The following is a 24,978-nucleotide window of genomic DNA, read 5'->3' as shown; positions in this document are numbered from 1 at the left end:
AATTCCTCATATTAGTGAGATCATATGGTAATTGTCTTTCTCTGATTGGCTTATTTTGCTTAGCATAATACACTCTAGTTTCATCCATCTCCTTGCAAATGGCAAGATTTCATTTTTTTTTGATGGCTGCAAAATATTCCATTGTATATATGTTCCACATCTTTATCCATTCATCTATTGATGGACATCTAGGCTCTTTCCATAGTTCGGCTACTGTGGACATGCTGCTATAAACCTTGGGGTACGTGTGCTCCTTCAGATCACTACATTTTATCTTTGTGGTAAATACCCAGTAGTATGATTGCTGGGTCATAAGGGTAGATCTATTTTCAAATTTTTGAGGAACCTCTATACTGTTTTTCAGAGTGGCTGCACCAGCTTGCATTCCCACCAACGGTGTAGGAGGGTTCCCTTTTCTCTGCACCCCCATCAGCACCTGTCATTTCCTGATTTGTTAATTTTAGCCATTCTGACTGGTGTGAGGTGGTATATCACTGTGGTTTTGATTTGTATTTCCCAGATGCTGAGTGATGTTGAGCACTTTTTCATATGTTTGTTGGCCATCTGGATATCTTCTTTGCAGAAATGTCTGTTCATGTCCTCTGCCTATTTCTTGATTGGATTATTTGTTCTTTGGGTGTTGAGTTTGATAAGTTCTTTATAGATTTGGATACTAGCCCTTTATCTGATATGTCATTTGCAAATATCTTCTTCCATTTTGTTGGTTGTCTTTTGATTTTGTTGACTGTTTCCTTTGCTGTGCAAAAGCTTTTGATCCTGATGAAGTCCCAATAGTTCATTTTTGCCCTTGCTTCTTTTGCTTTTGGCGATGTTCCTAGGAAGGTTACTGCGGCTGAGGTCGAAGAGGTTGCTGCCTGTGTTCTCCTCAAGGATTTTGATGGATTCCTGTCTCACATTGAGATCTTTCATCCATTTTGAGTCTATTTTTGTGTGTGGTGTAAGGAAATGCTCCAGTTTCATTTTTCTGCATGCAGCTGTCCAATTTTCCCAACACCATTTGTTGAAGAGACTATCTTTTTTCCATTGGACATTCTATCCTGCTTTGTCAAAGATTAATTGACCATAGAGTTGAGGGTCTATTTCTGGGCTTTCTATTGTGTTCCATTGATCTATGTGTCTGTTTTTGTGCCAGTACCATACTGTCTTGATGATGACAGCTTTGTAATAGAGCTTGAAGTCTGGAATTGTGATGCCACCAACTTTGGCTTTCTTTTTCAATATTCCTCTGGCTATTTGAGGTCTTTTCTGGTTCCATATAAATTTTAGGATTCTTTATTCCATTTCTTTGAAAAAAAAAAGGATGGTATTTTGATAGGGAATGCATTAAATGTGTAGATTGCTTTAGGTAGCATAGACATGTTCACAATATTTGTTCTCCCAATCCATGAGCATGGAACATTTTTCCATTTCTTTGTGTCTTCCTCAATTTCTTTCATCAATCATTCTTTCATCAATCAGACAACAAAAATAAATTAAAGGCATCCAGATCGGCAAGGAAGAAGTCAAACTATCACTCTTTGCAGATGATATGATACTTTATGTGGAAAACCCAAAAGACTCCACTCCAAATCTGCTAGAACTTGTACAGGAATTCAGTAAAGTATCAGGATATAAAATCAATGCACAGAAATCAGTTGCATTTCTATACATCAACAACAAGACAGAGGAAAAGAGAAATTAAGGAGTCAATCCCATTTACAATTGCATCCAAAACCATAAGATACCTAGGAATAAACCTAACCAAAGAGGCAAAGAATCTGTACTCAGAAAACTATAAAGTACTCATGAAAGAAATTGCTGTAGTTTGATCACAACTTTTAGAACCTAGAAAGAATGTTGCTTACATTCCAGAAAAGAAAGATTTACAGTTGTGTCATGGTTACCAAAGTTAAGTTTATCCCATTTTAGCTAGTAAGACTTGATAGCAGGTGAAATTGAATGATACAAAAAAGCTGAAGCAAATTTAGAAGCAGAGGAATGAAAGGGAGGTTAATTATCAGCATAAAGTATTAATATAAATTTATTATCATAATTACAGTGTTTCCACATATTACAAAAAGCAGGACTCAGACCAAAGTGCCTTGTTTAACTAAGTCAAACTCATTTAGCCTAAAAAATACTTTATTATTGTTAAGGATGACTGTTAAGGAATTGCCATAAATATAATATCATTTTATCATAAAATATATTTATAAATATATGTATACATAAATGATAATAAATATATAAGCTTTGCTTTCTTAAGGCTCAGTAGTTTCATTCAAGAAGTATTTTATTAAACTGATCTCATTGATTAGCATAAAATACTGTTGAGGCAAGAAGGATGTAAGTATCATCTCCTCCGTTTTAAAGATGATCAAACTGAGGTCCCAGAAACTTACAGTATTTGATTAAGGGTCCATCAGCAACTTAAAGGCAAACAGTTGGAATGAGATTCTAGGCATATGGCTTCTCATTCCAACTGCTATTGTGGGTATTTAGTTTTCTTCTGCCTCAGTTACTTAACCAATCTGTAATATGGGTAGAATCTTTTTGGTAGCCATAGTCAGTAGCCCCGGTCCTCCCAAGATTGTTATGAAGAATAATAATTAAACGGATTGCTAGTTTGCAAAGTATAGGGTGTTCTTAAATAACAAATAACTTTATATATTAGTGTTGTTTGCATTAGACCTTGCTCACTCTGTTACAAAGAGAGTAAATATTCATTTGGAATTACAAAGGCTCAGCACATGCTCAGCAAGTGACTAAGAGTAAAGGATTTGACTCCTCCATGTACATAGTACATATGGACTGTCAACACTTCACAAGTAAGTAGACCCCAGAGTCAAGTTTAGGTTTCCAGTATCTGAAAGTCAGTGATAGAGGGTTGCCCTTTTGCCATGTGCACCAGTTTTCGCTCCTGTGTGGCAATGAACAACTTTGGCTGGGCGACTGATGTGAAGTAGTTCTTCGTGCCATGACGTTCCCAGAAGAAGAGAAGGTTGGTCTCATCTTTGATGGTTTTGGGTGTCTCAGGCATCTCCTATGATAAGAAGAACAGAGATATGTTAGAGAACAAGATTCCAGACAAAAAACTGGAGTGCACTCCCTGGACATTTGGCCTTTGTGAGAAATATAGCACTTTAGGACACTGACTCTGTAATATGATGATATAGATTCTTCTTTCATTTGTTCATGCAGCAAGCATTTATTACATGCCTATTAGAGTATGGCCCAGTCTACACATAATAGTTAATTTCCTTACTTAACTGGAAAGAAATCCAAATTAGTCAAGGATTGCCAATGACAGTAGTGTCTCACTATATCGTGGCAGGTAGAGTAAAAACATTGTTCTTGTCCTTCCTTCATAAGCAGAAAGCACTTTGCATAAAACATGAACACTAGCAATTGAGATCTCTAAACATTTGACCACTAAGTGGGAAAATCTTAGGGAAAATAATTTATCATTAGAGATGTTTTTCTCCGTATTTAAGCCAACGATTAAAAATTTACCCTCCCCGCCACTTCCAAGTATGTTAGGAGCTGACTCCTTACAATATAGTTTTTGACAATTGTATCTTTTTAGGCTGTACTATACTTTTGAGTATGAATAGAATAACAATACTTTCATGGAAAAGTGAAATTCACCTTTCAACTTGAGATGATTCTTTTGTGTTCTTTTTAATCTGAAGCAACTAATTATCCATTTGAGCTTTTCTTGTCAACAAGGGTTTTCAATGGCAACAAGGAATTTATTTCCCAAACCCCTTCCTCTCCTAGTTTTTTCCAATCTTAGTAAATATATTTTCTCCCCCGCTCCTGTTGGTTCTATCTCTGAAATCTAACCGGTTCTGTCTAATTTCTACCTGCCTCACTACTTCCACTCCCATGACTATTATCATTACCACCTAGTTAGGCTCTTTGCTTTCTCCATTGTCTTCAGGCTGATCTAGTCTCCATTTTAGAAAATATAAGTGAAGTTAGGAAATTTCCCTATTTGAAACCCTTTAATGCCTTTTCATTTTACCTCAAATGAAACCCAAATGCAAGGCTCTGCAAGCACTAGCCTCTGCTTATCTTTCCTCCTTCTTTTGTGCCCCAGTTTTAGAGTGTTCCCATTGATTTCTGAACCTGGCATTTTAAACTCTTGAAGCTCTAGGTCCTAGATGCACTCAGATCCCTCTCTTTGGAATGCTTACCCTCACCTGCCCTCTTGCACCATGCTCCTTCCTACCAGCAGATCCCATTCCCACAGGGAACTCTATGTAAAAAGCACTCTCCAATTTTTCTCTATCTCACCACCCTATTTATTTGCTTTACAGCATCTTGTACTTCTTGCTGGTGTTTGGCTTATCTACTGTCTGTGTCCCCAAGAAGACCAAGTTCTATGAGGCTGGGGACTTTGGCTCACCATGGTCTACACAGCTGTTGACACTATGTTTGAATAATCGAAGCCTCTCAATAAATAATGCCTGTTGAATGAATTCATGAATGAAGCTACTGCCCTAGTCTGCAGATATCACTTTTACCTCACTTCATCCAGTTAGAGAAATACATGGCACCTACAAAAATTCCGGGTAGAGTTGGGGGTCTGCATTATACATTTACTAAATAAGAGTCACCTACTTACCAGTAACTTAGGAGTAAACATCTAAGGCTGTAGTGGGCATGTGTGTGTCTATGTTTGAGGGAGAGGTGGTAGTGGAGATGGGTCTGGGAGGAGGGGTATTGCTGACACCGGTGAAGAGAGAGAGGCAATGGAGTCAAAAGGCCAGGGTTTGAGTCTTGGCTCCCTGTTTTTTGTTTTGCACCCACTGGCAGGTGATTAACCCTCTCTGCTCCTAGTTGACTTGAGTATCTTGCAATCAGGTCCTATTGTCCTAATACCTACCATTATATAGATCAGATGGAAATTGTTAGTAAGGTTCAAGATGGGTGGAATAAATGGATGCCCTGGGATGGGAGGTGACTAGGGTCAGGCAGGGTAAGGAAAAAGAAGGAAGAAGGGAATTTACCTTTTATTTACTCTGGCCACCTCCATTTTACTTTCTCATAGATCCTGCCTAGAAGTGCCTCTGGGGATAGGTGAGAAGTAGCATGTGGAGCGGGTGGACAGGTGGAAACTGTGATAGGAAGAGAAGAGGATTGTGCTACTCTGCTAGGGGTATCTGCCTATTTGGGATCATTCACAAAGATATGGGATATAAATGAAAGTAAATTGGGGACCGAGAATGACTGACCTTTAGCAATACAGGTTCACCTTCATTTTGGGCACTCACAAACAGCCGAGTTTTTGAGATTCTTAGAGTCACAGGAAATTTAGAATCTTCTGAAGTGTAAGCCCCCATGTCAAATTTCGCTGTCAAAGAGAAAAGCAAAAAAGAAAGTAAATCCATTGTATATGAATGAAATCAAGTGTTACGTAAATTGTGTGTGCATGTCTGTGTGTATCTGTATTTAAGTCTCCAACTATGGTGTAAATACCAGAATGGAATTCCAAACATCTTTTATCCTTTATAATGTCTGCCATATTTACTAGGCAGGTAAATACTTGGTTAGTGTCTCTGGAATTTTCTATGTTGAATAAATCCTTGGGGGCTATTTGTTGACTCTCTTGTAATTACATTAATGGGATAAGACCCCTCAACTTTTGAGCTCATGAGTTCATAATAACCTAAAATGGAGGGGTTTAGGGAAGCTGATACACTCCTGAAAAGTAGTTGTTTTCCTTAGAGAAGAATACTTAATAAGAGCTGTATAATTATTTATCCCTAGGAATCCAGGAGTTCCATTTTTGGGGTATGATCCAAAGAAATAACCTCATAGGGAAAAAATTATATACACAACAATATTTGCAATAGAGTTACTTAGAGCAAACCCAAGAGACCAGCATAGTATCATGATTGAATATTCTAGTGTCATTAAACATGGCAAATATATATGCTATTTCAATATGTGGGGGAAATTATGTGAAATAGTATTAAGTAGGAAAATACAGCACAAAATAATTTGTAAATGTCATAGAGTGGAAAGCATGTTATCTGAAGTATGCCCAACCAGAAAGCCCTGTTTGTTTATTAAAAAGTAGCCTCTTTGAAATTCTGAAACCAGTTTTGTATACTGAGGACATGTCCTGAAGCTAAAATATGTACACCATGGAAACTGGATTTGTGTGACGAAATTTCTTGGACACTAAATTTCATCCTCCAGAACATATTCTCAGCTTATTGCGTGTTTTGTTTCACAACTATGTTCTCAAAGATGATGATTCTTTCTAGTTTGTTGTTATTTGTAAGTTTGAGCAACAGGCTTTCTAATGGAGAGTGATTGCTCCTTATTGGCTTCTGGGCAAATCTGGGTAAGTCATTTAATATTTCTGAGAGTCCATTTCCTCATCTTTAAAACCAAGGATAATAACAGCTGAGAGAACTGAAGGAGATACTTCCTCAGAAAGCTTTATACTCAGTGCTCTCAAAGACTGGAAACTTCTCTCTTGTGGAGCTTCCTGATTTGGCTGAAGCTCCTGTCCTTGCCCAGCATTTTACTGGGGGTTGTTGTGCTTCATCCTATTCTAGCAGAATTGTACAAAGCTAGGAATCTAGAGAGGTTTATATATTTTGAAAGAAAGTTTGAAAGAAATGCAAAACTAAGAGGAGGGGAGAATGACCGCTCTCCACTTACCTGCATCATCCAGATTCTGTAATGCGGCAGCCATGAGGTAGTTTCCCCCAGTTTGTTGAATTATACTTTGATTGAGGTTGTCATTCAGAATGAATTGCGATTTGATGATCCTCATGTAGTTGTATTTTTCATTGCTACGGAAGTTGTATGCTGCAGATCTGGGCTTCATGATTTCTAAAGCCATTACACAAGCTCAGATTAATGTCTTTGTATAAACACAGATGATATATCTGCTCTAATGCAAGCATCAGAAGTAGCTATGGAAGGGACATTAGGAATATTTTAATCCAGGTGAAGAAACTGAGAGAGAAAAGTCACCCTGTCAGCAGAAGTGGTTTCTAGGATTATCCTCATGGTTACTTACTTCTTTTTAAACTTCAGTTCCTCAGGGGGTAATTTTTAAAAAATAGATTATTTATTAAATATTTTCATTTTGGTTGTTTGGAGGTTTCTAAGGAAATAGGGAGACTGCTAGCATTCACTATTACATTTTTCAAATGAATACACTGAGAAAAAAATGAATTGTATGTTCCTGAGGATACAGGTCTAAATGTCTACTCCCCTTTCTGGACAGTGGTGTATAACAACAGCTTCATAAATCCACATTGTTCTGAGTAATTTTATGTCTAGGAATCTATTCTAAGGAACTGGTGATAAAAATGAAGATATGATATGGATGTTATTGGATGGATGTTCATTATCTATTACTTATAATTTGAAAACCTGGTACCCAAGAATGCCCTTGATATATTGCTAAGTGAAAGAAGCTGAATATAAAATTGCATATAATCCTATTAATGTTTGTTTATATGTGTGTAGGTACATGAAAAAGACCTTAATTTGCCGATGGACCCTTAATCAAATACTTCAGTATTTTCTCTAGTCTTGGCAGTGACAAAACTCTTAGTGTTTTTATTCTCTTTTTTACATTTTCTTGTATCTTCCTATTTTCTAGGTGAATGTGTATTAGTGTGTACCTGTTACCTTAAAAAGCTCTTATTTAAAAAATGTTTGGTTTATGTTTCATGTAGAGGCTTATAACAGTAGAGGCATGGGAAAATAAACCTGTTAAAATCAGAACTAAATTTGGTGTAAAGCTCTCCTGCTTACATACTATGTGACTTACGTAACTGAGCTTAGTTTCCTCCAATGTAAAATGAGAATGTAAGATTGTTGTGAAATGTAGAGATAATGCAACCATTCATAAAGCAGCAGTGTTGGTAGTATTAACAAAGGTAGTAGTAGTAGTAAGGAGGAGGAGGAGGAATGACAATACCTAACGTTTACTGGGTATTTAGGTACTAAGCATTATTCTAGTCCAGGAGCTTACAAGTATTGACACATTCAATCTTCACAACAAGTAGGGACTCTGATTATCTCCATTTTACAGTAGAGGAGACTAAAGCGCAAGAAGGTTAAATAGCTTACCCAAAGGGGCGTAGTTGTATCTGGAGGAATATAGCTTTTAAGTGGTCACCCACTAACAGTTTATAACTGCTTTCTGCCGTAAGGATAAAAGTCACATGACCTTTAAAATATGGCCACAATATGAGCCCATGAGGAAGTATTCTGTAGACTCAGGTCACTGGTCCTCTCTCCCCACTGCAGAAGGATAAACATTAATTTTCCTTCCTTATAGTCACCAAACCGATGCCTGGCTGCCCTCTTGTTACTCGAATCTCGGTTTTATTTTCTCCTGTGTTCTGTTGTCTCCATTTGCTTAACAATGGAAAACAAAGATATTATTTGCACTTGACCTCTTACCTTCTTCTGTATCATTGGTAATAACTTCCCGGTCATCATCAGTGATGAATTGATTTAAACTCAACCGTCTCTTCTTCAGAATCTTCCCGCTGGCTGCCACCATCACCACATCCTCCTTGAAGGTAAGCTGAGATGTCTTTGAGGTTTCAGAGGTTCTTAGAGACATGCAGTCCTCATGAAGTGGGTCATAGTTCACATCATAGAAGGATTTCTATGAGGAAGGAAAATGGAAACTGAGGGGCTACATACGGTTGTTGAATGAGATCCCTTTCAGTAGAAGTTTTATCCAATAGATTTAGTGAGAAGGCTCTCTATTTCATCAATCTTTTCCCCATTCCCTCTCTTCTTCCCCCACCCCCAACCCTCTTGTCTTTCCCTCCATTTCTCTCCCACCTTTCCCTTAGAAAATCTGTTGAGCATGGAGAATGTCATCAACTATTAGTGTAGAGAGGCAGTTGGTCTCACTTATGATGAAGAAATGTATGTATCTGAACTTCTAGTGAGGGCGAAGTAAAACTTTCTAAGATTCAAGCTATTGCTGTTTTTTCCTGTTAGAGAAAATACTGCATAAGATTGCAATCCTATATGTGGAATTTAAGAAACAAGGCAGAGGATCATAGGGGAAGAGAGGAAAAAATGAAACAAGACAAAACCAGAGAGGGAGGCAAACCATAAGAGACTCTTAATCTTAGGAAACAAACTGAGGGTTGCTGGAGGGGCGGGGGTGGGGGGGAACGGTGTGGCTGGGTGATGGACACTCGGGAAGGTATGTGTTGTAATGAGCACTGAGTATTATATAAGACTGATGAATCACAGAAATGTACCCCTGAAACTAATAATACATTATATATTAATAATAAAAAGAACAGCAGTCCCATCAGAATTACAGTCATTTGCTTACCTGACTCAGAGAGAGATGGTCAATTTCAGAACTGTATTCTTCATTTTCACTGTCAAACAAGACAATGAGAATGTAATTCTGTTTGCTATATCTCTGCTGTCACTGGACAATGTATTTTAATGACCACATTAACTTTGGGTAACACACACATAGTCATTATTGTCCTCTTTGAAAATTAAGGACTTCTAAACATACATACATATATGCAGTAATTTGTGCCTCGCTAATTTGGAATTAGTAATCATCAGGACTGTTCTTGAACTTTACCTGTGCTTTAACTTCAAAAATGGGGGTTGGCTAAAAAATTGAAGAGCTGGAGTTGAATTTCAGGGAAAAATGTTAACCTCCTCAAGAGAGAAATGCTTTTTGAAGCACTTCATTTTAATTAATTTAATTTAATTTTAACCAAATAAGTCATGTGTTACACATTGCTTTCATGTATTCACTAAAACAGATTTAATAATTTATACTTGGGAACTATCCAGCAACATTTTGATAACGTAGTTTGTATTAGTAATGGGAATACCGTGTTTGTTTAACATATCCTATAAATTTTAATTTTATTCATTTATCTTTCCCTTATGTCTGAATGAGGTTTGGCTGTGTATGTACATTCACAGGCTCAAATTGCTGTGGAGCCATTACCTCTTCCAGATTGAGATCCAGATCAGAAGTTGGTTTCTCTCTCTGGCAGTCCATTAAAACCCATTACGGTATCATGTCATGTGAACCTGACTGAGGCTGTGTCTAAGTAGATGTTGAAATTCACTAGGAGACTAGTGACTAGGAGACTGTAAAAATAATTTCCCTACAATGGCTGTCTCCCTGTCAGTGTCATCTCAGTGTAACATGCAAGATGCTTACTTTTTCCGGATCTTTGCTGAACCTGCCCTGACTTCAGAGGTAGGATGCATCTCTAGACCTCTGCCAGTCTGGCTCCATGCTAGTTACTGTAACTGCTAGATAGATTCTAATATACCTTGATCCCCTCATTAAATTACAAGAGATAGAATTGATTTCCTACCTGTAACAGTTCTTGTCCTTTTTGAAAATCTGAAGGTCTTCAAAAAGGTCAGGAACTTTGGCCATCTTGACTTCTGCAACAGAGAACACCAGTGGTTGTCAGCCTAGTCAGCTACCACCCAAACACCCGCAAGGGGAATCATCTCTGCTTTGTGCTTCTTGAGAAGCTTAATGAATGACTTAGCCTATACTCAGCATTTTCCCCATTCTTTTCGCTCCCTTGAGTTATTTTCATATGTATCTGTCTCCTTTCTTAGACTATAAACTTCTTTTAGAACTTCTGTGTTCTTTTTGTGCCCCACCCAATGCATTGTATACAGTAGACATTCAATGAAAGCTTGGATAAATTAAAGAAAAAGCCCACAAGAATAAGGTCTTTGCCTTATATAGATGCAAGAAAGGGACAGATTTGGAAATTTCTAGTTTTCCCCTAATAGTTTTAGTAGTAGAGACTCCCTCCAAGGGAAGGCTCGGCTGCGCTGACCAATGCCTTAATGTGAAACCAGTTCTTCTGTCCCTCAGCTCCCCATCAATAGAAAGAATTATTTTCTGAAATCTGACTGTGATCTAACTCACACACCAAACCAGGGACAGACAAGAAAGGAAGGAAGAAGCTTGTGCTTCAGAGAAGGCAGTTTGAGAGACAATGGCCAAGGAGAAAAGCAAAATATATTTTAAAAGTCAAAGATGTGATAAGGACAATACCTTTGCTGACTCAGGCGCCAATGAAATGACTCCCTCTCTGTCTGGAGCCCTAGTCGGGTTACTTCGCCTTTTTGTCTTCTGGAGTAGGCGTGGCCTGTGTGCGTCATGGGGGAATTTACAGGGAAGAATTGTATTTTTTTTTGTTACTTCACCCGGAAACTGACCAAATAATGACAGATTACATGCTTGATACTAGTGTTGTTTGCAGAGATTCCAGGAATTTCTAACTTGGCTCATTTATTTATGGCTTTGCTCTAAACAATTATAATAAAGTAGTCTTAGAAAAAGAGAAGAAGGGCAGGAAGTTAACTTTTTTTTTTTTTTAGATATTTTATTTATTTATTTCACAGACAGAGATCACAAGTAGGCAGAGAGGTAGGCAGAGAGAGAAAGGGGGAAGCAGGCTTCCTGCTAATCAGAGAGCCCAATGCGGGGCTTGATCCCAGGACCCTGGGATCATGACCTGAGCCAAAGGCAGAGAACTTTAACGCACCGAGCCACCCACGTGCCCCAGAAATGTTAACTTTCTAAAAATATATGGTTGGGAGGAAGAGAGAACTCCTAAAATCAGAATTCTAGATGGCCAGAGTTGGAGAGGAGCTTAGGAACTGTATTTTGTGTTTTAGCTTAATTTGTTTTTTGCACCCCAGGGCTAACTATAAATTGATGGAATGCTTGGAAGTCCCTGGCAGATAAGGATTGGCTGTGAGGGAAAATGATCCATCTTTTCTGAAGAGGGACATTTGCAGAATAGGCATAAATCACTCTGAGTATGGGGAGACAGCCTGCTGTTAGGGCCCGGTAGGGGAGATAGAAGTGATAACCATTACTCTTCTGAATACTGTTGACCCATTTCCTACAGTACTCTCTGCCCTGGCCATATTATAGCAAAGTGGCCATCTGTCAGGGCCCAAAGGGAAGTCTGGTCTTTTCTAGAATAAACCTAAGGTGTGTGAGGATAGCTGTAGACTCAGGGAAATATGGGCAAGCTGGTAGCTGCATTTGAGGATAGAGTTTGAGTGCAGGAGAGGGACTGTTATATACACACTACATCAGTGTTGCCTGGTTGTTATTATCAAAGTCTTTTTTTGGTATCCTAAGGCTGGCCCAGTTCAGGTGGTAGAACATCAGACTCTTGGCAGATAAATGCTGAAGGTCTCCTGTTTGGAGTTTAAGCAATGTAAATTTTTAAATTGAGAAAACAGATGGAAAAAGAGGGTGGGGGGGGGGAACAAGAAGGTAAAGAGAGAAAGGTAGGCACTGCAATGGAATATGGTATAAAAAGGCAAGACCACTCAGAACTGGGAGTGAAGTGGCTTGTGTGAATTGGGTAAAGTATTTTCTCTGGTCTCATTTAACAGTAAGTAATGGGGTTGGTGAGATGATCATTAAGGTCTATCCTAAGTACAAAATCTCTGATTCTGGTTCTATTGCCGGTCAAGATCCTCCTGGTCTCAGACCTGGTCACAATCGTCATAAACAAGAGCCAAAGAAGTATTGTATCCTAGATGTAGACAATGTAAATTTAGGACAAGATTGGGGCAGATCTTGGATGTCTCAGGATGGATCCTGTTTGAATGGTGACGGTAGCCAATTCTCTATGTGGCTCTCCTTCTGGCAACACAGATATTAATCCTGGTTATTCTTTCTGCCTCCCACACATCTTGTGAGGCTATTACCAAGAAACAATTGCAAAGCACACTGTGAATGTGGGCTGCTATGGAGATGCAACTGAGCAAAAATAAAAACAAAGCTAATAATGGCTTCTGTCACTTGGGAACCTGTATAGTCATCATTGTAACACCTTAATTCACCAAAGAAAATATAGTTCTTATGAAGATATGGGTTTGAAAACTTCAACAGGGAGGACATTTTCAGGTGAAGGCCTCCCTTGAAACCCTGAAGATATTTAGTTTCTGGGAGGAATGTAGAGCATCTGTTTGGTAATCCAGGAAAAACATCCTTGGTTTTACCATTAGTGGTAACACCCGTTCTGGCCTATGCTCCTCCTCTGTTGTAGAGAATTAGAATTCCCTGAATGTGGTTGTTGAGTTTCTCAAGGACAGTTGGAATTTTTTAGACAGACAACTCAGGTTGAGGTTTCACTTAACTTTTCCTTCATCTGACCATTTTGGAAACTGGCTTTTAAGGGAAGAACAACATGGGTGAGGTTTAGAACCTTTTGTTTTGTTCCCCAAAACAAAAGTCCTCCTTTTGTTTTGGGGAACCTACTTTTCTGTATGTGTGTACCAAGACTGACTTGTAAGTAAGCCCCATCATCGGACCAACTCCTCCTGGGGAATAGAGAGAGAAACGTGCTAGGTAGAGCTCTACTGGAGCTCAGGGGGTCTTTGGGGGCTGTCCTGTGACAGAAATTTTCGGTACTTCAAATACCCACCTCTTGACTCCGAGGAGACTTCAAAAACTTTAGTCCTTTTCCACCTAGATCATACAGAAAAAAAAAAAAAAATTATTGTGTACTTATTCTGTGCCAGAGTGCTTGTTAGACATAAGCGTTTTTCTCTCAGGATTTACAAAATTAGATATGCAAGGTGAAATGATATACTTTAGTGGGTGAGTGGCTACACCCTATAAGCCCGGAGGTTGCAGGTCCAAAGCATCATAGTGGCGCTTTTCATTTGAAAACTGCTTTTACCTCACAAAGAGCTCTCCCTTGCTTTGTTTCACTGGCTCCACACTTAACCCACGGAGGTAGTGATTACTATCTCTTTTCACAGAGGAGGGCCCTTGAAGACATTAAGGTGGCCAACCTGCAGTCACAAAACTGGCAGAGCCAGCTCTCTAACCTCAGGTTTCTCGTCCAAGTCCAATCTTCTCTTTTCACTGCATTTAGCTGCTCAAGTCTCTTACCTCCACTGAATGCCAAGTGACGGGCTGAAAGAGATCATTCTTGCAGGTCTTTTCAGCCTCGAACACCCTGTCGTTTATTGATTCAGTTTTTTTTGTTTAAAAGAAAAGATGAAGAAAAAAATGGTTTGAAATATCCCCCTTTCCCCTCCCCTCCTCCTCCAGTGAAATCTCATTTTATTCTGTGATGTAGAAGAAAAGGGTGAAGGCGGTCAACGTAGCTGAGTGCATGGTCAGTGATGGAGTCTGGATATGGACTTTTTTTTTTTTTTTTGAAGATTGTATTTATTTATTTGACAGACAGAGATTACAAGTAGGCAGAAAGGCAAAAGGAGGGAGGGAAGCAGGCTCCCTGCTGAGCAGAGAGCCCAATGATGGGCTCGATCCTAGCACCCCGGGATCATGACCTGAGCTGAAGGCAGAGGCTTTAACCCACTGAGCCACTCAGGCACCCCTGGATATGGACTTAAAGCTGTGTTCTTGCCATTGTGCCATGAAGATGTTTACCACGTAAACATCTTTGGAAGCAACTTTAAAATCATTGCATGTAGTTGGATCTGACAGCCATTGCTTGAATGAAAAAATACAGCTCTTCCCTGTGAATTTTTCAGGGGATGCAATTATTTGTTTTTAAGTTGTAGAAGGCCTCTTCAGAGGAATGAAGTATGCATAAACCATTGTTACATACAGAGACGATTGAGCCTTTTGTCTCAATTCATGCCCTATTTAATTATAACCTGGTATTAAATTCTGTGGCAGTGGGTTGGGAAGGAGGAAACGACCTAACATAGTCTTCCAGGTGTTCTAATACATTATCTCATTTAATCTTTGCCTTAAACCTGTGAGGTAGGTATTCTTGTCACATTTTATAGATGAGGAAGTCAGAGTTCGGGGAGATTAACCAATCTAAGATTTTGAGTTTACCAAATTGCTGAAATGGAATTCAGACACCAGAGCTTAGGCTCAAGCAACTACTGGGCTGTCTCTTTTACTTAGTGTGTGAATTCTTCCTTTTCTTTGCTCTTTTTAATTTCTAACTTTTTCTGCTTTGTCTTGTTAGTCTGTTGAAGGATCTAGAATGATACATTGGAAGATGTACCTCAGACACTATCTAGGTTAAACTTTCATTTTATAAAAGAGGAAGCAGTTTCAGAGAGGGGAAATGTCCAGGTTGCAAGGTCACATGTAGAGTTTGTGTGAGAGTGGGAGCAAAAATGAAAACTCCCATTTCATGATTTCTGGTTCAAAATACCATACTACCCAATGACACTGGCTCCTTAGCAAAGAGGGATAAGGTGGAAAAACAATGTCTCCCATGAATTCTCATTTATAAATTAAAAGGGGGCTAAAAAGAATGAAACCCCATTCAGGGAGCACAACCAGCCATTGTTCTTGCTTTTGTGGAGGCTGACAGTGAAGACATTCAACGATAATCCGATAATACCCTGAAATAAGCAGATAAACAAATGAAGATAAGTTTAGTAAAGGCATGAACAAAGAAGCTAGTCTTAGACTGGGAGTGGGTAGTTCAATGGGGAGGGAGGAGGGAACATTCCAGGATGAGCAAAGGCTGTGGGGATCAAATACGTAAAAGTAGGGCATTGGAAGCTAGAGTCAGAGAGGCAGGGCCAGTGGAGTGGCAGGTGAGGATGATGAGGGAGGCAAGTGCTAGACAGTGAAGACCCTGTGTAGAGCTCACTAAGGTCTTTACCCATTCAGCTTTAGGTAAACTTTAGGCAAATGCTCTGGGAACTCAGCAGAGGGATGGCTGTGGCTTGGAGTAGATAGAGAAATTCAAGTTGGCAGAAACCTGTAGTGGGAAGGGACACCTTCATGTTGAGCCACCAAATCCCCGGTTAGCTGTGATTCCCTCTCTTTGCCTTAGCTTATTTCTGCCCTAATTTATGTGCTTTTTTTGTCTCTAAGTTTCCTTTCTCTCTCCTTTGGGATGGTCGTTCATAGGGCTGTGCCCTCTCATTGCCTTCTCCCTTGGCACACTGTCTTTCACAGATGCACTTAAAAATCAGAGTTCGTCAGAGAGCTTCCGTGTGACCGCAGTCATGTCTGGGCCTGTCTCTCACTTTTCTTCTTGCTGTCTAATTGTGATTACCTAATCAGAAGTGCATTTTAAAGAAATTCCCTTTTCTTTTGACTCATTTTCTTTATGGAGTCAGAGTTGTCTCTGGTCTGAACTTGTTTCACAATTAAAAAAAAAACTTGGATTACTTTTCTGGATTCTAAACCATGATTATTAAGTAGTGCTAGGGAAATATAAAAAATATAAAAAGAAAATAAAGCCTACAAACAATTAAATAACTAGAGGTATTCATTATTACTATTTTGGTGTATTTTCTTTCATTCTTTCCTTTTCCAAGGCATATATAGAATTGTTTTTATACAAATGGGATACTCTGAACATTTCAATATTTACTTTCCTGAAATCTGGGGAATGTATATCTGGTGGACTCTCCTTACCAAATATGCATTTGTGGGATTACTTGATAAATGTCTGTCTTCATTTCCTAGTCTCCCTTGCAGAGTTGGATTAAGGACCCATGGTTTTTTTCTGGCCAAAGCATTGTGAGCAGGAAATGAGACGTGATTTGTTAGACTTCTAGGCTTATGCAATCAAGGGCCCATGTGTACTTCCATCATCTTTAATTTCGACTGGTGCAGCAACTTTGGAAGTCATCTTCCAGGTGGTGTGGCTGCAAATGGATGAGGTGTGGTTGCAAATGTATGAGACTAGAACAACCTCGTTTGACTTTGCATGAGTGAGAAACAAATCTTTAATTGTGTGAAGTCACTGAGATTTCAGAGTTTGTTACTATATATAGTAATATATATAGTAATATTATATATAATATATATATAACCTAACCTATTCTGACTATTACTATGTATAAGTATCTTTCCCTTCTCTATCACAAACTCCAGGGTCACATCACTTTATCTCAAAATTCCTCTTTCATGTAATCAATTCCTTCTTGGACAGAATTGTGTCTAGATTAGTATTCCTCTTTCCGCATTCTCCACTCTCTGGGAGGTGGATTTTCAAGTAACGTGAATCAAGAGCCCAATCAGATGCTTTCATTTTGACCAAATTCTGGGTCCAGACATAAAGATATAACAGTTCTGAAATTAAAAGGGCAGTAATAAACTGTTGAGTTAACATCCCAGATAGAAATCATATAGTAATTATATTAAACATCTAACATTTATATGGTACTTTATAGTTTTTCAAAACATTTTAAAAATAAATATCAATAGAAGCATCCGTTCTGATGTGAAACTGACTTATGCATGAAAAGAATTAATAGCAAGGGTCTTATGCCCAGTGCATGGTTTTCTTCTCCCTCCTTTTGGTATAGATTCCTGGCTGCTGGGGAGGATGGGCCCCTGATTAGGGCAAGTGTGGCACAGGGCAGGGAATGGCAGGTGTGGCACACAGTGTGGTTGGAAAGGTGAGACTTGGATCTGGCTTTGACCCTAACCAGTTGCTGTGTGACCTACATTTCTACACATTTAAGAGTTTTCCTTCTTTACAAAGGCAAGAGGTTGGACTGGATGACTACAGGGATTTTTGCAGCCATGGCTGTTCATTCCACACTTTATGACTATTCTGAACATAATCACATTGTCTTCGTGGCACCTCTACACTCTTGGGTATAAATAGAAACAAGTTCCATTTCTAGTATAGAAATATGTAATAGTTGCTGATAAATTGGAAGGAAATGAAAATTTTACTCCATGGATGATGACTCAGGCTTGATACAGATGAAGATCATCTGGAGCCTTGATCACCCTTAAGAAAAGGGAGTATATGTGTCTGAATCAGAAAGTCTAGACAAGTTTTGCAGTATTTTGCTTTAAAAAGATGAATATCCAAGGAAGAAATGTGATCTTACTTTCTCATTTCTGCACTCTGCTGTCCATGGGATCTTAGTGCAGTTCTAAGGAGGTCATTATATCCCCTTCAAGGTTGCTCAAAGGCACTCTAGCTCCCCGGGGAGAGAAGAGACTGAGAGAGTCTAGACTCAGGAGCAGGACTTGGAGGCAGAGGAGAGCAGGAGTTACCACAGAGCAGAGTCGCATGAAACCTTCCTGAAGCCAGCTTGGCAGTCTGCTTCATAGTGAGGCATTGTATCAGAGGCCATGGGGGAAAAGAGGTGGCAGAGAATTCCACTTGCCCTTAATAAGCTTTTAACTTGTGGGGAAGATCTGCACAGACGACTACAGTGCAAACAGAATAAAAGAAGGCTTTGGTTGCTTCATCTATAAAACTCGGCTGGTGATTCTTACTTCGTAGGGTTTTGGAAGGATTAAATGAGATTGTGTTTGTGAGAGTGTTTAGTTCAGTGTTAGTTTCCTTTCTTTTCTCTCCAAGTGTCCAATGTTCTCCTGATTCTATACCTTTGCTCAGGCTGTAACCCCTTTGGGATTTATCCCGTAATCCCCCATCCATGGAATTAGAGCTTTCTTTACTCCTCTAGTCCAGGCCCTTCCTTGGCACAGAATGGAAAACATAGATTAGCTGCAGGGAATTTCCAATGTGGCTAACCAAAAATCAGGTTATAGTTAAAGGAATTCTAAGTAGAATGCAAGTTGTATCTCTGCTGGTGGAGAGGCACGCATGATCATAGTTGCAATTTTGAAGAAAGTGGTAGTGTGAGATGCTCTGGAGATATATGCAAGGAAGTGGGAGGGGGGAGGGAGGAAAACCTAATCTAGTCTGAAAGGTCATGGAAAGTCTCTCTGAGAAGGCAGCATCATGGATGGGAAGGGTAAGATTTATCCAGATGAAGGTATGGGTAGATGTGAGAAAAGCAATGGGAACAGCAGGTGCATAGGCCTGAAAGCTAGAAGGACTTTGGTGTCCTTCTGAAACTTAAAAGGGCCAGGGTGGCAGAAGCCCAGGGACTGAAGAGCAAAGTGGCAGGAAATACGGCTGAAGAGGTGGACATGGCCAGGTCATGGGCAACCCTGCAAATGGGTTAAGGACACTGGATATATCCTGAAGGCAGTTTTGAAGTGTGTTAAGCAAGCGATTGGCAAAATTAGTTTTGTGTTTTTAAAAGATCTGTCTGGATTCTAAAGAGGAGAGACAGTGGGAAGAAGGTTAATGAATTGTCTGGGTGAGAAATGATGATGGCTTTGGACTTGTGTGGTGGCTGTGGAGATGGAGAGAAGTGGATGCATTTGAATTATTAGAAGGGTCAAATCATCAGGATTTGGTGATTGGTTAGATAGGGCATGAGGAAGATAGACAACTCAACAAAAAGTGCAGTCCCTTAGACAGATGAGATATTTGAGTTGTACATATTCTGGAAGCAGCAGTCAGGAATACCGAAGTACCATATTCTGAGAGAAATGCTGGCAGAATCGGAGAAAGTGGAGTGGACTCTGAGGATCCCATGAAGCAAATCCCATGGGAGTTGCATGCATGGATTTGAAGCTTGGAAGAGTCAACAGGCTAAGGCATGGAGTCTTGGCAGTGGGCACGAGGCCCAGGAGAGGGTGTGGAGGTGAGGCACCCCCACCAGTCAGAGCTGTGCATCCAGGGATGGCAGTCAGGGCAACTGGGAAGCAGAAGACCTGCTTGTCAGGAGGAAATGTAGAATGTGGTGTCCTGGGAGTGGAGAGCTGACTGCCTCGTCCATCCGCATGGAGATGCAGTTGGTGTGTCACACCCTTTCCAGTGCAGCCGCATCATGGTGGGCTCTCATGTGGCATGACTTGTGGCTCCTTCTAGCTTCTTCTGACCTTGTTTCAGCACTTTCTTTTCAGTCACCAGTGTCCTGTTCTGTTCCCAGATCTTTCTTGACTTGGAGGAAAGTGATCTGGTAAACTATTTGATGTAAAATTTCCAGGACCTAATATGGTGCAACTTACAGACATATTTATATCTTTTATTTTATTTAAAAAATTTTTTAAAATTTATTTGACAGACCGAGATCACAAGTAGGCAGAGAGTTAGGCAGAGAGAGAGAGAGGGAGGGAGGAGGAAGCAGGCTCCCTGCTGAGCAGAGAACAGGATGTGGGGCTAAATCCCAGGATCCTGAGATCATGACCTGAGCCGAAGGCAGAGGCTTAAGCACTGAGCCACCCAGGCGCCCCACATATTTATGTCTTTTAAAAGAAGAGCTTGGAAAAAGCAGGGCTTTACTTTGGGCCTGGGCTTCTGGTCCATGGAGAAAAGCAAATGCATGGGCATTAAGCTGCAATGAAATTTAAAATTAAAAAAATTAAGACTGGGCAGTATAACACTTTATTCAATACTTGAATAAATATCCTTTAAAAAATATATTTATTTATTTTGGAGGAGGAGGGGCAGAGGGAGAGGGAGAAAGAGTCTCAAACAGACTCCATGCTGAGCGCAGAGCCTGCCAGGGCTCTTGATCCCATGATCCTGAGATCATGACTTGAGCTGAAACCAAGAGTCAGATGCTTACTTGACTATGCCACCCTGTGCCCCTTGAATAAACACCTTAAATCCAGTTCAGACTAGGGATAGAAGAGGAAAGAAACATTTGGCAGAGTATTTAAGAGACAGAGTGCTGTGTCAGAATAAGGAGAAAAGATTGGAGAGGTAGGTGGGGTAGGACCAAATTGTACTGGGCCTTGCCTTGTGTAATGTCTGAACTTTCATTTATGAGCAATGAGGAACACCTGGAGTGTTTCAAGCAGAGCAATGATATGATGTAGGAGTCTCACTGTGGTGAGTTTAATGGATTAGGCCAGGAAGTGAGTGAAACCACGAGATTGGTCTGCTCCTCCTGGTGAAAGGCGGGAGAGCCAGGGCTGAGGGAAACAGACATGGGATGCTACAGTGGAAATGGACATGAAAGGCCCATGCAGGGAAGGAAGAACTAATGCAATATGTCCTGGGTGTGCAGCAGAGTAGAAAGAGGGACGCTAGGATGACATCAAGATGATAAAGAACTCGGGAGGAGGAAATAGTTTGGGGAGGAAAATGATGATTTAGGCTGTAGAGAGTTTGAGTCATCATATAGGATAGACTGAACTGAATAGGTAAGTATTTCCTACATTTCCCCATATTAGTTAGTTCTGCTTTCTCCTCAGGCCCTGGAAATTTTTATAGTGGCCTTGCAGAGTTTGGAAAGAAGAAATTCTTAGAAACAAAGTAAAAAGAGGGAAGTGACGTATTCATCCTCTCATAGATTTGAGGGAGGGAACAGGATTTCCTCAAATGTTGTCTGAGAGGTAGCAGATTACATTTTAAAGTCAAACTCCAGTATTTAAAATCAGAAGGGGCAAGTGTGGATTGATTAGTAAGTAGTGTTTGGGAACCAATAAGCCATTTAGAAAAAGAAAAAATTAAAAAGTTACATTCTCTACTTCATACAAAATTAAATTCCAAATAAATAAAAGGCTTAAACATAAAGAAAAGTGACATCATAAAATGAACAAAAGAAAATAGAGGCTAATTTATCTAATCCTGGAGAGAAATTTCCTTAGGATGAATTTCTAAAAGTGGAATTCAGGGTCCAACGGTTTATGGCACTCTATTGCCAAATTGCCCTCCAGGAAGGCTGTGGCCCTTTATGCTCCTACCAGCCTTGTATGGAAGTGCCCACTTTCAAACACTTTGACCAGTGCTGGCTATTTTCGCTTTAAAAACATTTCATTAATTTTCTGTTAATGACTTTTACCTTTTTTATTGAAGGAGTTCAGCTTTTATTGTTAGCTTTTAAGAGCTCTTCATAAAATAATAATGTAAACTGATAGACACAAATGAAGTAAATATGTATTTTTCCATTTTGGTCTGCATTTCGGTTACTGAGGACTATCTGTATTATGATTCCATTTTATAAAAACAAAAAAGACTGACTCTGTATCTACCAGTATGTAAATGATAGAAATATTTTGGTAGTGGGGTCACAGATGTTTTTAATTTTCTTATTTGTAATTTTATTTTTAAAAATTTCTACAACAAACACATACTACTTTTGTCATTCTCCATTAAAGTCTAATTTAGCATTTTCTGTCCTCACTCTTCAGTTTCATTAAATGAAGTCTTTAGAAAACTCCTAGTATGTGTCTGACCATAGACTATTTAGAATTTGGGTGCTGTTTTCCTAGTTCCACCTCTTCCTCATGTTGCAAAACATTAAAAAACATTTAAAACATTAAAAAATGTCTTTCCCAATTTTCTATGAAAATTTTATAAAGAGGGACGCCTGGGTGGCTCCGTCAGTTAAGTGTCTGCCTTTGCCTCAGGTCATGATCCCAGGATTCTGGGATCGAGTCCAGCATTGGGTTCCCTGCTCGGTCCCCACTCAGTCTGCTTTTCTCTCTGCCTGCTGCTCCTCCTGCTTGTCCTCTCTCTCTCTCTGACAAATAAATAAAATCTTAAAAAAAAAAGGAAATTTTATAAAGTGATCTTCCTCTGGCCTTCAGTTCTTAGGAATTGGACTTCAGACTTCTTCTGGACTTCTGAAGTTGGCAGAATGGGAGGTGAGCTTCTCTTTATATTGGATAACTTAGTGGCTTTTTGGGTAGCAGACCCTTATATAAAGTTCTTCCGAAGTTTATCTTTCCCCAGCTGAACTGGCCTCATGCAAAGTGTTACTTAATATTCTGGGAAATCTTCCAACCCAACTCTCACCACTCTAATTGAGCCAGACTCTGGGACTCATTACTTTATCACCATCCACTGGGATTGCTTTGGTGCTTTCTTCCTTACGTCTAATCTAGCATTTTCCGTCCTCGCTCATTCATTTTTCATCAATCAAAGTCTTTAGAAAACTCCTAATATGTGCCTGATCTTCTACCTTTTAGAATTTGGGTGCTATTTTCCTAGTCCTTTCTCTTCGTCAGGGTAGGAGTGACTTCTGTTGTGTTCCTGCAAAGATGAGGGTGATTTGAGAAATGAGACATGTGTATCTTTGTGAAGCAGCCCACTCTACAGCTGAAAATCTTTGTCATTAGAATGTTCTTCCTCTGGTGGACCAAAAGCGATGAGCTACACTGAGTCCCTTCTGTTTATCCAAAATATGCTCTCAAAGATGCATAGATGTTCTGATACTGCAGGAGAGCATCTCAGGAATGTGATGACATCTGTTATATGCTCCCCTAAGCCTTCTCTAAATGTTCCTCCCATTGCTTGCTTCTTAGACCCCTCATTGAGCTAGTTACTCTGAGCAGTGCAGGGTCCATGTATCCAGGGCCCTTCTGAAATATGGTAGACTTTCAAATACTTTGGTGTAAAGGCAGTGTGGTTTGGCCTTTCTACTTCTTGTGGATTGGGTCTTAGTTGATCTCCAGTGGAGCAGCGGTGAACCAGATTTTTCTTTTTTTAAATCCTCAGCAACTTTGTCACAACCTTGTCTCCAGAGGCAAGACCAGGCCAAACCAGCTTGTAACTAATTCTATTTACTGTAAAAAGACTCATCAATCAAGCAACAAGTATTTTCTCTATGACCGGCATTGTTCTGGGTGCTGAAGAAGATACCAATGTAACCCTAGACTCTCTGGGCCTCATTATCACCTATAAGAATGTCTAAAAAGAAAAAGACTGACCCTACCAAGCATTGATGGTGATGGAGGAGAAATAGGATTTTTATACACTGCTGATGGGAATGCAAAATGGTACAAACACTTTGGGGAACAATTTGACAGGTTCATAAAAAGCCAAACATGTAACTACCATATGATCTAGCCCTTCCACTACCAGGTTTTTATCTACCCTCATGGAATAAAAGCATGGGTTTCTACCAGTATTCCTACAGGAATATTCATAGCAACATTATTTGTCATTACTAAAAATGGAAACAATGCAATGTCATCAACAAGTGAATGAATAAACAATGTATGGTACATTCATACAATGGAATATTATTCAGCAATGAACTAATGATACATACAACAATATGGATGAATCTCAAAATAATTATGCTCAAAGAAGCCAGGCATGAAAAACTACGTTCTATGATTTCATAAAGTTCTAGAAAATGCAAACTCATTTGTGGGACAGAAAGCTTCGGTAGCTGTCTTGTGTTAGGGTGCTGGGAGGAGGAGGGAAGGTTATACAGGGGTAGGAAGAAACTTATTTTTTGAGGAAACTTTTGGGGGTAATGTGTACGTTCATTATCATGAGTGTGATGATAGTTTCACTGGTGTATGCCTGTGTCACAATGATCAAATTGTATACCTTCAATTTGTGCAGTTTTGTTTTGTTTTGTTTTGTTTTGTTTTGTTACCAGACTATTTGTAGAAAAACAAAGACTCTCTAGGCCTCACAACTATCTAGGTATAAAGGAATTGTAATAATAGTTCATTCAAGCTTCCTTAGCTCCTGTTCCCTTTTGACCAGGAACTTGGAGGCTCACCCTGCAAATCTTACCTTGCTTATCTTAGAGTCCTTTGATGATATCTCACATATAAATCAGTCTGGCAGCTCCAGTTCCCACATGGTACCACCCCTGCTCTTGGTGAGAGCAGCCTGAGATGCTGAGAGAGCACAGCACTGGCTTGGTGCTGGGATCAACAGAGAAGGCTGTTGATCACAGCTGTTGATCACATTCACTGCTTCCCTCTGTGTCCAGGGTGCTTTTACATCCGTAGCTCACAGAATCTGGTGAAATAACTCCTATAAGCCCCTTCCTCCATGATTTCCTCTGCCTGAGCAAAAGCATCAACTAAAGAAGGATGCCATGCTGTTTTCTCAGGGCTGATTCCTCTGCAGGTTCTCCCATCCCTGCATACAGATCAGTTCATGTCAGTGAATGACTTCCTGATGCTTGCCCCACCCTCTCATAGGACCTGCTTGGACAAATCGTATGCAAGCACCAGTACCACCTAGGGTACTCCCACTCTGTGGAGAGGTTTGGTTTCTCTGGCAAACACCAGGGATGGAAGACTTTCCCCCGTTCCCACTGCCTCTTCCTAGGTTCCAAGTCAGGGGAGAAAGGGCAGACAATAGAGGGGAAGGAGGAAAGAGTAAAGAAATAGTTATTTTTCCCTTCCCAGAGCTATAGATTAGGCTGAACAGGGGAAGGCAAGAAACTCTGAAT

At 39.8% G+C, this 24,978-nt stretch overlaps 1 protein-coding gene and 1 long non-coding RNA gene across 2 annotated transcripts; one reads left to right on the top strand and one right to left on the bottom strand.

The window, feature by feature from the left end:
- Nucleotides 1-1,744: 1,744 nt before the first annotated feature.
- On the bottom strand, nucleotides 1,745-11,154 carry IL1A (interleukin 1 alpha). The gene is made up of 7 exons (XM_032352750.1): nucleotides 11,075-11,154; nucleotides 10,371-10,443; nucleotides 9,347-9,395; nucleotides 8,446-8,656; nucleotides 6,682-6,855; nucleotides 5,241-5,359; nucleotides 1,745-3,043 (listed from the first exon to the last, which is right to left on the bottom strand). The coding sequence occupies exons 2-7, from the start codon at nucleotides 10,433-10,435 to the stop codon at nucleotides 2,852-2,854; spliced, it is 810 nt and encodes a 269-aa protein (XP_032208641.1). The 5' UTR covers nucleotides 10,436-10,443; nucleotides 11,075-11,154; the 3' UTR covers nucleotides 1,745-2,851.
- Nucleotides 8,493-23,750, top strand: LOC116595906. Its single transcript, XR_004287909.1, has 3 exons — nucleotides 8,493-8,567; nucleotides 22,364-22,420; nucleotides 23,274-23,750. It is a non-coding gene; the product is annotated as an uncharacterized LOC116595906 (long non-coding RNA).
- Nucleotides 23,751-24,978: the final 1,228 nt, after the last annotated feature.

This window comes from Mustela erminea, chromosome 7, assembly GCF_009829155.1.
Source record: "Mustela erminea isolate mMusErm1 chromosome 7, mMusErm1.Pri, whole genome shotgun sequence".
Lineage (NCBI taxonomy): Eukaryota > Metazoa > Chordata > Mammalia > Carnivora > Mustelidae > Mustela > Mustela erminea.
The sequence above is the reverse complement of the archived record's forward strand: the minus strand, read 5'-3'. Positions and strand labels throughout refer to the sequence as shown.

Excerpts from the sequence above, each read along its gene's own strand:
- IL1A (XM_032352750.1), bottom strand. The coding sequence starts at position 10,435 with ATGGCCAAAGTTCCTGACCTTTTTGAAGACCTTCAGATTTTCAAAAAG. Across the intron at positions 5,360-6,681 it reads ACAGAATCTGGATGATGCAG|CGAAATTTGACATGGGGGCT; the intron begins GTAAGTGGAGAG and ends TCTCTTTGACAG. Across the intron at positions 3,044-5,240 it reads GTGAACCTGTATTGCTAAAG|GAGATGCCTGAGACACCCAA; the intron begins GTCAGTCATTCT and ends TTCTTATCATAG.